Genomic DNA, 12,544 nt, shown 5'->3' on the forward strand with positions numbered 1-12,544 from the left:
GACAACCTCTGGCCTCCACACATGTACACGCATTCTCATATACATGTGCATATGCATACACCCGCAAATATGCTGACACACAAACACACATACCAATGCACTACGTACATTTAACAGATATGTGTCTATGATAAAGAGAAGTGGGAACAGGTCTAAGAATATAGTACAAAAAAGTAAATGGAAAAATACTTCAAACTCATGTTTTATTAATGGCCTTTAAAGGAAACACATGAAATTTTATAATCACAGAGTTTATTTGTTTTGAAGCAGCCCAAACTGGTGGCAAACTCAGTATGTAGCTGACTATGGTCTTGATCTTCTCATTTCTTCCACCTCCCGTGTAATGGAATTACAGCCATACACTACCCTGCCTGTCCTCTAGTTTCTATACCAATTCTCTCATTTATTTATTTATATTTATTCATTTACTGTCTGATAGACTCACCTAATTACTCCAAATGTAGTAAACCGTTAAAAATGCTTTATTGTTTTAAGTACAATAACATCATGATTGCTCGTCCAACTAGTCTATCATGAATACAAGGCATATCTTATGCTATACATTGTACCTAAAAGAAAACAAACATTGAAAGTAAGGTGCATCAATAATTTAAGATCACAGGCTACTCATAGTTGGCCTGCATTAGCAGACAAGCCTGTCAACCTCTCTGAGTGAATGGTGATAGTGACAGAGGGCAGCATGACACAAGAGTTTGCCAATCTTTCTGTAGCTAGTTTATTTGGGGGTTGAATCTAATCTTGCAGAGTAGGCAAGGGCCCCATCAAGCCATGCCCCAACCCTCATTTTGCCTTTTTTTTTTTTTTTAGTAAATTTTATTAAATTATAAAAGTTTCCATTTCCGCCCCCCCTCCCAACACCCTCCCACTCCCCCCACTCCCCCCCTCCTTCCCCTCCGTCCCCCAGGACAGTCAGGGTTTCCTGCCCTGTGGGAAGCTCCAGCTCCCTCCCCCTCCCTCCAGGTCCAGGAAGGCGAGCGTCCAAACAGACTGGATCCCCAAAATCCAGCATATGCAGAGGAAACAGGTCCCAGTGTCATAGTCAATGGCTTTTCAGAAAGACCCCGGGCCAGCCACAGTCAGAGAATCCGGCCAAATTCCAAGAATCTGGCTAGATCACGTCCTCGTTCAGTCCCAGTCCGACTGGCCCTGGTAAAGTCTCATCAGATCCGTTCCCTTGTATCAGTGGGTGATAGCTTCCCTCGCAGTCATGATTTCGTCTTTCATGTTCCTCCTCCTTCCGCTCCCCCTCCGTACCTCGGGGGGCTCAATCCGGTGCTCCAATGTGGGCCTCCGACTGCATAGCCGTCCTTCGCCAGATGAAGGATCTATGGTGATAAGCAAAATATACATCAGTATGGTCATGGGCCACGGCCGATTCAGGCACCCTCTCCTCTGTCCAGAGAGCAATCTGGGGGATTTCTCCTTGGACCTGGGATCCCATATATAATCAAGTCTCCTGTAAACCCTAAAATGGCTCCCTTAGTTGAAATATATTGTTCCCTGATCCCATATTCATCCTACCTCCCTCCCCCGCCCATCCCCGGCCACCAAGCTTTCCCCGTTCCTCCCCTACTCCCTTCTCTCTAGCCCTCTCCCCCTCCATCGACCCTCACACCCCCCCATGCACCCGAGGTTACCTGGGACTCTTGTCTATTTCCTACCTCCTGGTGGATAGCTAAATAATCTTCATCAGGTTCATCTTCTTATTTAGCTTCTCTAGGATCACGAATAATAGGCTCAAAGACCTTTAATTATGGTTAGAATCCACTTATGAGTGAATACATACCGTGTTCCTCTTTTTGGGTCTGGCTTACCTCACTCAGTAAAGCGTTTTCTATTTCCATCCATTTGCATGCAAAATTCAAGATGTCATTGTTTTTAACTGCCGAGTAAAACTCTAATGTATATATGTTCCACACCTTTTTTAACCATTCTTCTATTGAGGGGCACCTAGGTTGTTTCCATGTTCTGGCTATTACAAATAGTGCAGCTATGAACATAGTTGAACAAATGCTTTTGTAGTATGTTAGGGAATCTTTAGGGTATATTCCCAAGAGTGGTATTGCTGGGTCCTGAGGGAGGTTGACTCCCAGTTTCCTGAGAAACCGCCACACTGATTTCCACAGTGGCTGCACGAGTTTGCATCCCACCTCATTTTGCTTTTTAAAAAAGTTTTATTAAATTCTTCTATATGAATGGGTATTTTGCTTTCATGTATCTTTATTTACTATGTATGTCAAGTAACCTTGGAGGCTAGAAAAGGCCATCAAACTCCTTGGAACTGAAGTTGAAGACATTTTTTTAGCTTCTCTGTGTGTACTGGGAATTGAAACGGGGAACTCTGCAAGAAAAGACAATGCTCTTGACCACTGAGTCATCTCTAGAATTAATTTATTGTCCTGGTAAGTGGCTCAGATCTCCTAAACTCAGTGCTTTCTTATAAAATTCATAGCTTTTTGGTCTGAGAACATTTATCAGCAGTCAAGAGCATTTGCAACTCCTGCAGGGGACCTGAATTTGGTTTTCAACACCAGAGAACCTCCTAAGTATGGGATATGTTATTGGGCGCATAACCAAAAATAAGTTAGCTATTTTCCCTTAGAATTTTATTTTGTGCGGTCTATGCCACCATCATGTCTGTATTGCTTTCAGTCAAAGACTTGATGGCTAAAGAAACCAGAAGATGGAAATATTAAACGAGCACAATCTTGCCAAGAGTGATATGGAGTACTGATGTCAACAGACCTCTCCAGGTTTGCAGGTTAAAACACAGTCAGTCATACTAACGCTAGAAGGAAGCTCTCTTGAAAATAATCCTTCTTTCCATGCAGTAAAGGCTGGCTCTTTCTATTCACTGTCCTTTTAGAGCCTGTCCTGTCATGTGTCTCTTTCTGCCACGCAAAACGCTGCTCCTCTTTCTATTCCACCCTAACTCAGAGCTGATGGTCTAGTTAATGTCCTCTAACCCTCTCTTATGTTTGGGGACTTTGTAGGGCTCTTCTACGTGACATCTCAAGGAGTTCTCCCCTATCACTAGTCTCATGTTCTAGTCAACTCATTTGTATGGGAGACTTTCTGAGAAAAGGGAACCTTAACTCTCCCTATAAATGTTCCTCCCACAGCGATCCTGTCTGACAAATGTGTGCTTGACATTCAGGTTATTGATGCCACATGGGGAACACATGTTGCCTTCTGCTTACAGAAAGGAACAGCCAAGTCTCCCACGTGTGTCTGTAACAACCTCAGTCACACTTAAGTACTGATGTTACCTCTGGGCATAGAGGTACCACATTCAGCATGTAAAATCACAGAACACCAAGTCAAACCAGGGTTTTAGATAGTATTTTTTCTTTTTAGTTTTTTTTAAATTATGAAAACATACTTCTTTTGCTGTTCTTGTTAAGAGAAGATTTTTCCCAGGATAGCCTTGAACTTGCTATGTAGCTGAGGATTATCTTGAATTTTTGCTCTCCTGCCCTGCCCCCTAAGTATGGGATTGTAGATAAGTGCTTTAGCACCCATGCTATTGGTTAATACATTGTTATAAATAGATCCTGGGTTCTCTATCTGCTAGACAAGTACTTTACCTACTGAGCAACATTTCTAATATTTCTCTATAGATTTTTCATTTTTTTCCACTGGAAGTCACTTTATTGCTATGTTCATTTAGCACAATCATACTAGTAGGGTTTCCTGTGGGGTCCATGACCTATATCTTACCTCAAGTTCTTGGTCTCATTGACAATTTCAGACACCGATTCCATCTCATGAAAGCTTTTAAGTCCAATAAAAAGTGGTTGATTACTTCTGTGACATTCATGCCATTATTACTCTAGTGGGTATGTCTTGCCGACAGCTTGCTGTTTCCTAGTTTTTAAAGTAGGAAATATCTGACACAGGGCTTGCTCCAGTGGCCCTATTCCAAATCATGCCTTGTCAAATTTCAAATTATCAGATGTGGGGTTTGCTTCAATGGTCCTGTCCTAAACTATGCCTTGTTAGATTTGTCTTAATTTAAATTTTCTATCTATTTTGCTCTGCATGGCTTCTTTTTCTGCTGTCATTTTGCTGTTTTAAAGGGTGCACTAAGCTATTTATCTTAATTAGTGAATTCTTTCATGTCCTCTTAAGTCTTGGAACCATAGGCCAGTTCTTCAATTCCTGACCCTAGTTTCATGACTTGTCTCCATTGTCATTTTTCTCACTGGTGAAAAGAGGAGACAGATGTGTTACTAACAGAATAAGGAGATCCCAGTACCTGGCACTTGCTCATAATTACTTATTATTTCATGTAGTCAAGATATTGTAATTCATTTTATTTTTAAAGCTATTATATTTAAATGTTTTTTGAAGTGTGGTGGTGGTTGTGATAATAGTGGTGGTGGGGGTGGTGTGTGTGTGTATGTGTGTGTTGTGTGTGTGTGTGTGTGTTCATGAATTTAGACATTAGTGTACCACAGTGAGTGTTTAGAAGCCAGAGGACAATCTAAGGTTTTGGTCATTGTTGTCCACTTTGAAACAGTGTCTATTTTTTTTTAATCCTCACTGAATGTGTCAGATTAGCTAACCTGTGTCCTTACAGGGATTCTCCTGTCTTTACTTTAAATCTCACCACAGGGGCTGTGGGATTACAGATGTGTGTGCTGCCATATCTAGCTTTACTTTGGTTCTAGGAATTCTAACTAGCTTGTCATGCTTGCCAGCCAAGGACTCTCTACCTATGGAGCCGTCTCTCCCTCACCTCTCTGTCCTTGCCCATCTTTTGACAGTTCTTCTATTGTTCTAGCCACAATATAAGCCTAACCCATAACTTTTATTTATTTGCTTGGTTGTTTATTTTTGAGACAGGGTCTCAATGTGTAGAACACGCTGGCCTGGAATTCACAGAAATCTGCCTGCCTCTGTCTACCAAGTGCTGGGGTTAATCACATGTGCCACCACACACAGCAACTTTTACTTTCTGAGTGACAGTTTACTATTTTAATAAATGAAGATGAAATGGGACGTATTTGACTTCCAGAAAGACAGTGGCAGTTCTTACCCCCCTCGCAAAGGCCTCTGTATTTTTGTGGCAAACATCCTATTTGCACACTAATCAAAGAGGAAGAGTAGCCACTGGCTGTTGAACTAGTAAGGCTGGTTGCTGGGTGTACTCTTGCTCATTATGACCACGTTCCTGTTTTTCAGAAAGATCAAACCACCCCATTCTAATTCTTCATATGCTTTTGTTTTCTTGGAGCTATTTCTGGGCTGATATTTCAAAGTTGTAAAATGTTAGCCTCTTTATTTCAAGCTCTTCCTACGAACCACCTCAATGTGTACATCTGAAAGAATCAGTGTGTGAGCTTAGAGAGTGGGGAAGGAAGGGTTTGTAGAGTTCTAGACAACTAAAAATATGCACACATATGCCCCAAGTTTTGACTTTTCAATGAAAACCATGTAAGGCTATGCATCACATATTTGTATAGAAAAACTGGCTTAACGAAGCAAGTTTCAGAAAAAAGTGGTCACTTTCAAGTCTGATGCTTTTGTGCCTGTAGGGGCTACGTATAACTAGGTATTGTTTTTCTTTTGTTTTTGCTTTGTTGTTGTTGTTGTTGTTATTTTGTTTTGGATTTTGTCTTTTTCATGAAAAGAGACCCTTCTATGCCTGATACACGGTCATTTCTTCCCTCCAAGCAGACCATCTGTTAAGTAGGATGTTGTCACCGGGATCTCACTCATTTCATACTCAGCTATAGAGCTCTGTGAGATTCTGTACAGATGGGGTGTGGAGCAAGAGATATCTTGCCCCAAGGAATACAAACAAATAAATAAATAACTTTTAGGGTGTTAGACTGAAGTTTTGGTGATTTAATAGCTTTCACACATTTCTTTGAAAATGATTGCCTCTTGTGTAGAAGATGGTGCGCCTGCAGTGTTAATAGAATCTTGAATCCATGGGAATCTTGTCACGGTAAAAACAAAGCAAAACAAAACAGTGGAGGGCTGGCAAGATGGCCCCACAGGTAGAGATGCTCACTGTCAAGTCTCATGACCTGAGTTTAATTTCTGAAACCCACAAGGTAGAAGAAGAGAACCGACTTCTTCTCGTCTTCTGACCTACACGTGGCAGCCATGAAACCCTAGCCACCCCCAACTCCACATACAAAAAAAAAAAATGAAGTAAATTTTGAAAGTTCAAATTTAATTTTGTTACAAATAGAAATAATGTCAATTCTCTTTGTTTGATTTTCTTTCTAAAGCCATCAGGGAAATGGAAAAAAAAATTAACACAAAACTTGTAAAAATTGAAGTGAATAGTTTATTGAATTGTTGTTTGTTCTCTATTATTTTTGCTTCTCTAACTATATGTTGGAGACATAAGGAAAGATTTGCTCATGATCACAACCTGTGAGCTCCTTATGGCTGTTTTGCACCTCTCCTTCTTTTTAGAACAGACATTTGAAGTTTTTAATTTTCTAGAAAGGTATATTTCCCAATGTTCTTACAAAACTTGCAATGTGGACTTTGAAATATCGACATAAAATTTTCAATTTTGACAAAGGAGAATTTGTTTTAAGCTTTTCTTTTGTTTATGTGTAGTATGCATGCATATATGCATATTCTTGTATACATATGCATGTGTATGTGTAAAGGTGTGTTTGCACATCTATGTATTAGGAGTTTTTCCTCTATCGTTTTTCCAGTTTAATAATTCAGGCAGGGTCTCTCACTTGAACCCAGAACTCAATGATACCCTAGTCCCACTAGTCAGTGTCTTCCAGGGAATTCCCTGTCTCTGTTTTCAGGGTGCTGGAATTACAGCTGGGTTGCTTTCCTGATCTGCTGTTTATGTGGGCTCACGGGATGCAGCTCTGGTTCTCAGGCTGTATCACATCAAGGAGTTCATCCATTGAGTCTTCTCTTAGGCCCTGTGAATTCTTCTTAAGAAACACTTTTATTTTATAAGCATGCTTACATAATAAAAAAATCTCATTATATTTGTCTTTGAGATCAAAAGCAAGGCACTTTTTGTATTATGTAATTTATCCATAAAAGGGAAGAGAGGAAGAAAATGGTTTTGAAGGAAGCTGAGTATGGATATAACTATCCTGAGAACCTATTGACTTTTTTATTTTAATTTCTGTTTCAGAAAAATAACTTTAGTCACCCAGGCATGTTCATCATATACTTAAACAAATATTTTGGTTTGCTTTAAATTGGTTGGATTATATTTTACTGAATTGTCTTAAACATTTAATGTCCTTGACACTTAATTTTGTAAACCAGAAGTGATTTTTCTTTTCTTAACAGACTGGAAGAAAAGAAAAAGGAGATCCTCTCAACATTGCGATTGACAAGATGACCAAGAAAACAAGAGATCTGAGAAGACAGGTATGGTTTTCTTTCTATTTTTACCACAAGAACATTGTGAAGACTTTTTCAGAATGCTGTTTTCCAGGGTAGCATTTTAGAGCTTACTCATTCAGAAGATTGTTTGTTATCTCATCTAGATAAACATAGACAGAGATCTATTAACAGTTAGAAAACTGCTGAGCCAAGAGATGAGCAGACTGCAAGACTCATGGTGTTAATAGCCTGAGAGGTAGCCTCTCACTCAGAAGACAGGATCTTCTCAGGTGGGAACTTGAATTCTTCTCTGTGTACATTTGGTTTTTAGTTTCTGAATCAAGATATGCCGGGAAACCTTTATTGATCTATGAGAGTTCTTACAAAATGTCCAAAGCATTGAATAATGTACTAGGTTGCTAATGTTTAATAAGAAATAAAACCCTTAATATAATGGGTTCATTAAGGTCTAAGACCCAATATATTTCACTGTAGATATAGTTAGGATAGTTATCAGATTAATTTTGGGGAAGTCCAGAACCAAAATAAGAGTTTGTGCCATGGACTTAATGGCCATTGGTATCATTAGTCTGATGACTCCAATTTTTCCCCCAGATAAGATAATATCTGGGGGGTGGAGGTGATTTTCTCACGGCAAATGTTTTATGAACATTCACCAGTGTTAACTTTGAAGTTTTTGTTTATTTTTAATCATGTAAATGATTTGTAATGATCAAACGGTATATTTAATACATAAGATTTTATTACTACTAGGTGTTTTCTGAGGATTTGTTTGTCTGTTTTTGTCTTTAATGAAAGAACACATTTAAGGCAGTGGTTCTCAACCTTCCTAATGCTGCAATCTTATAGTGCAGCTCCTCATTTTATGGTGACCCCCAACCATAAAATTATTTTGTTGGTATTTTATTAACTGTAATTTTGCTACTGGTATGAATCATAATGCAAATATCTTTCTGATATGCGACCCCATGGGATCATGACCCACAGGTTGATGATCACTGATTTAAGGAGACTCAACTAATTCTTGAGATGCTCTGAGAACATTGAAAGCCAGGTTCTGACAGGCTATGGCCCTTTTGTAATCCTCATTTCTTCACATCCGCTGGTATCAAGAGACCATCCAAGTCAGCGCAGAACACAGGGTACACACACATGCCTCAAAATAAGCTTATCCTAAAGATCTGAATTCTGATCTTAAGTGGTGCATTTAATATTTGATTTAAAAATAGTTACTGCGGAGCTAGAGAGATAGTTTAGTGGTTACAAGTACCTACTGCTCTTGCAGGACACAGACTTAATTCCCAGCACCTACAGGGCTGCACACAGCCATCTGTCACTCTGATTTCAGGGGAAGCTGATAATGCCCTCTTCGGTTCTGTCCAGTTATCAGGCACACACGTGACACAGACATACATAGTGGCAAAATACCCACACACATGAAATACAATAAAGATTTTTTTAAAAATTATTTTAAGTGTGCATGAATGTGGACTGTTTAATTTCATAATTGTGAGAAAAGCTCTCACCATATGGCTCTGACTGGCTTGGGACTCACTATATAGAGCAGGCTAGTCTTGAATTTAGAGTTCAGTTTTCCTCTTCTTCCCCAGGGCTGGGATTAAAACTGTGCTTTAACACCCAGCTTGCTGTGTAAATATTGTATGTTATACACATTCCCCATTATACCTCTTTACTATCTCTTTTTTTTGCCCCTTGCTAGTTTCATCAGTCCCATTTACCCTCCTAGAGAGTTTTATTTGGACTTTCCCATCCCCTCTTTCTCATGCACATACACTATTTTATGTGTGTATATAAAAATCTAGGAGCCACTAATGAGAAAGAGCATGGTATTTTCCTTTCTGAGACTGACTCAACTCACTTGGTATGGTTATCTCCTGTTTCGTCCATCACTGGAACCATTCTGATGATGCACCCTACTTTGTTTTGTAGTGTGCTCTGTCTAGGGAGACTATACCCCTTATTTTTATCTCCCTGACACCTCCACTTTGAGTCTCACCTAACAGCCGTCCTATACCCTCTGGCGGCTTTTGCATATGCCTGTCTTCATCACTAACCTGATTGTGTTAGTCAGCTAGGAGGAACTACTGCCGAAGGCAGCACCTGCCACGCTTTCTGCAACTGCAGACAGACTAGATTGGTGCAGCTGCATCTACCATTCCCTTCTGGAGCACACCAAGCAGAGTTAGCATCATCAAGGATCCAAGGCAGGCATGGCTGCGGAGAGGTCTAGATGTGCTTGAAATCAGAACGCAGCTGTTGCACTGGTTTCTTTTCTCAACCAAAGTAGTTGCTGGGACCAATTGCTTTACAGGGAGGAATTTAAAAGAGGAGACATTTATTTTGGCTTCTGTTGGAAGGTACATAGTGAGTCATGGTATGGAGGTAAAGATTTTGGAGGGTGAAACTGCTTGATCATGTCTGGACAGATCAGGAAGCAGAGAGGGCATAGAAAGAAGAATGGACTGAGAACTTAAAAGTGCATACCCCACGGAGACCCATTTTTTCAACCAAGGGGTCACTTCCTAAGAATTTATATATAACCTCCAAGAACAGAATCAGCAACTGAGGGTCAAACATAGAAGCAATTGGGTCTGGGATATTTTTCATCCCTTTTCTTTAAAATAGATCCCCCCCCCGTCACATACTATATCTATTTCCCCTCCCTCTACTCCTCCCAGGCCCTCCTCCTTTGTCCTCCCTTCTACAACCACCCTGTTTCTGTTCTTCATTAAAAAACAAATAGGTTTCTAAGAGATAATAATAATGAAACAAAATAAAATATAATATGAGGAAGCAAAACCTAGCACATCAGAAGTAGAGAAAACAAACAAAAACAAAAGAACACAAGAGAAAGCTTCAGAAGCAGAGATCTGCTGGTTTGCACATTCAAGAATTCTATAAAAATACTAACCTTGACCCTTTAATATAAAGGCAGAGGCCCTAGAAAAGACTGGTGTGGGTTCAGTGCTGGCTGCTTCAGGCTCTGTAAGTTTATATGAGCTTTGACCATTTTTATTTAGAGGACCTTGTTCTCCTGGTGTCTTTCATCTCCTATGGCTCTTACACCCTTTCTGCCCCCTGTCCTAAGGGTTTCCCTAATCCCTGAGGGGAGGGATTTGATGGAGTCATGCCCTTTACAGCTGAGTGTCCTAAGGATTATGAGACACATTTTACATTACATTTACATTTACATGCAAATCGCAGCACTACCGTTCCACTTGGGTGCTTTTGGGATGTCACCAGGATGTTCCAGGAAAGAAGTTATGCTTCAAATAATATCCCCCACAAGACAGAACTCGTACTTCTGAAATCTGAAGACTTTGATTTGCCAGTTAAAAGAATCTTTTAAGGACAACATTTCCTTTTGGTTGTTGTTTTTCTTTGAAATAAGGCACAAAAAAAAGATTGTCCCATTGTGTGTTAGTAATACCAAAGAGAGATGGGCAGTTCGGCCTAACTTGCGCTCTAAGATTTATTTACCCTCCCTTTACTCCTCCCAGACCCTCCTCCCCTGTTTTCCCTTCTACAACCACCCTGCTTCTGTTCTTCATTAAAAAACAAATAGCTTTCTAAGAGATAATAATAATGAAACAAAATAAAATATAATATAATAGAGGAAGCAAAACCTAACACATCAGAATGTGTTATCTGATATAACACATGTCCTATCTGATATGAGATGATGTGGCTAATAGAAACTAGAAAGTTAATTTTTAAAAAAAACCCATTGGCTCATAATGGATGTCTTGACTCTGTCTCTAAGGTTGTCGCATGACTTTAGACCCCTGTTTGGTGCCCACCCCTCTTGTCTCTTGCTTTGAGACAGGTTCACTCGTAGCCCAGGCTAGCTTTGAAGTTCCAGCAATCCTCTTTGTCAGCTTCTGAGCATTAATATTATAGGTGTCAGTCATCATACCTGACTCTGGAGTCACCAGTTCTTCATGTTCTCTTCATATGGAGTGAGGAGCCACACTCAGTCTGGAGGCCCTCTTTGAGCTACATAAAATTGTGTGAATTCAAAAGAAGTATTCATTCATGTCCTGTGCCAGAGGTCCCAAGGGATAGTAATCAGAGTAATCAGATTTTAGAAGCATGGACAGCATCTCCAGGGATTGCCTTTTCTTAGCCTCAGGAGCAAGCTATCAACGTGTGCTCCTCCCTCCCTGCTTTATTGGCTCTAAGAGGGATTTGGCTTCACATCCAGAAGTCAGCTCTCTAGTTGTCTCTACTTAGAGACTTAGAGGTTGTCTTCTCCCCTTGCCCCGTCCCCCACCACCACCATCCTACCACCATTTGATTAAGAAGGGTTGGTAAGGGAATTCCCAGAGTTGTCTTTTAGCAGAAGAGAATGGTAGAATTGGAACGACTCTGACTCTGAAATAAGCCTCCTGGAGAGCTGCATTCAGGGTGTAAGGCAAAGCAGCATTGTGTCTATGCCTGTCAGTTTTTGCTTCCCTCACATTTGCAGGAATGAGGATAACAGGATTGTTTCATGGTATTAAGACACAGCAGTAATAGCATAATACCCCACCACATCTGTGGATTTGGTTCCAACACCTTTCTCTTTCTTAATCTGTCTTTCTTGGACTAAAATGGTCCCCATCTGTCAGTTCCGTGGCTACCCATATGTTGGGATATTTTTGTCTTCCCATCCTTTCTGTCTCTCCCCGCTTACCTGTATGGCACAAAACATTCACTGATCTAAATTGAAACTCGGTTTGGATGGAATATGCAGTGACTAATTTGCCTGGCTCAGCTGAGCTCCCCCGCCCCTTAGATTGGGCAGTGAGGGGCTGGAGGGCTGGCTCAGCAGTGAAGAAGGCTTGCAGCCATTTCCAGTATCCATATTAGGCCACACCCAACTCCCTGTAGCTCAATCTCCAGGGGATCTGACACCCTTTTTCTGCTCTTCATGGGCACCTGTGTATGTGTGGCGCACACTCACACAGCCAAACACACATAACCCCAAGGAAAATGAAAGACATCTTAAAATTTAAAAAAAATCAAAGATTGAGACAGTTAGTTTATAGGATTGAAGACCGTTTCCTTTGATACGGAAGACTGTCAAATGTAACAGTGTCTGTATGAATATTTTCTGCTGGTGAGGTGCTTTCTATCGCCGATAAACATGCCTGATAACGCATTATAA

The 12,544-nt window shown here is 40.4% G+C and overlaps 1 protein-coding gene across 3 annotated transcripts in view; it reads left to right on the forward strand.

Moving 5' to 3' along the window:
* The window catches only part of Ctnna2 (catenin alpha 2), a 1,097,293-nt gene that overhangs the window by 823,149 nt on the left and 261,600 nt on the right, over nucleotides 1-12,544 (forward strand). For all 3 annotated transcript variants that reach the window (XM_048416544.3, XM_048416545.3, XM_085690683.2), the window contains one exon: nucleotides 7,318-7,398. In XM_048416544.3, the coding sequence (XP_048272501.1) occupies nucleotides 7,318-7,398 (81 nt within the window). The remainder of the gene's footprint in view (nucleotides 1-7,317; nucleotides 7,399-12,544) is intronic.

The sequence above is a fragment of the Myodes glareolus genome, chromosome 6 (assembly GCF_982192425.1).
Source record: "Myodes glareolus chromosome 6, mMyoGla1.1, whole genome shotgun sequence".
Lineage (NCBI taxonomy): Eukaryota > Metazoa > Chordata > Mammalia > Rodentia > Cricetidae > Myodes > Myodes glareolus.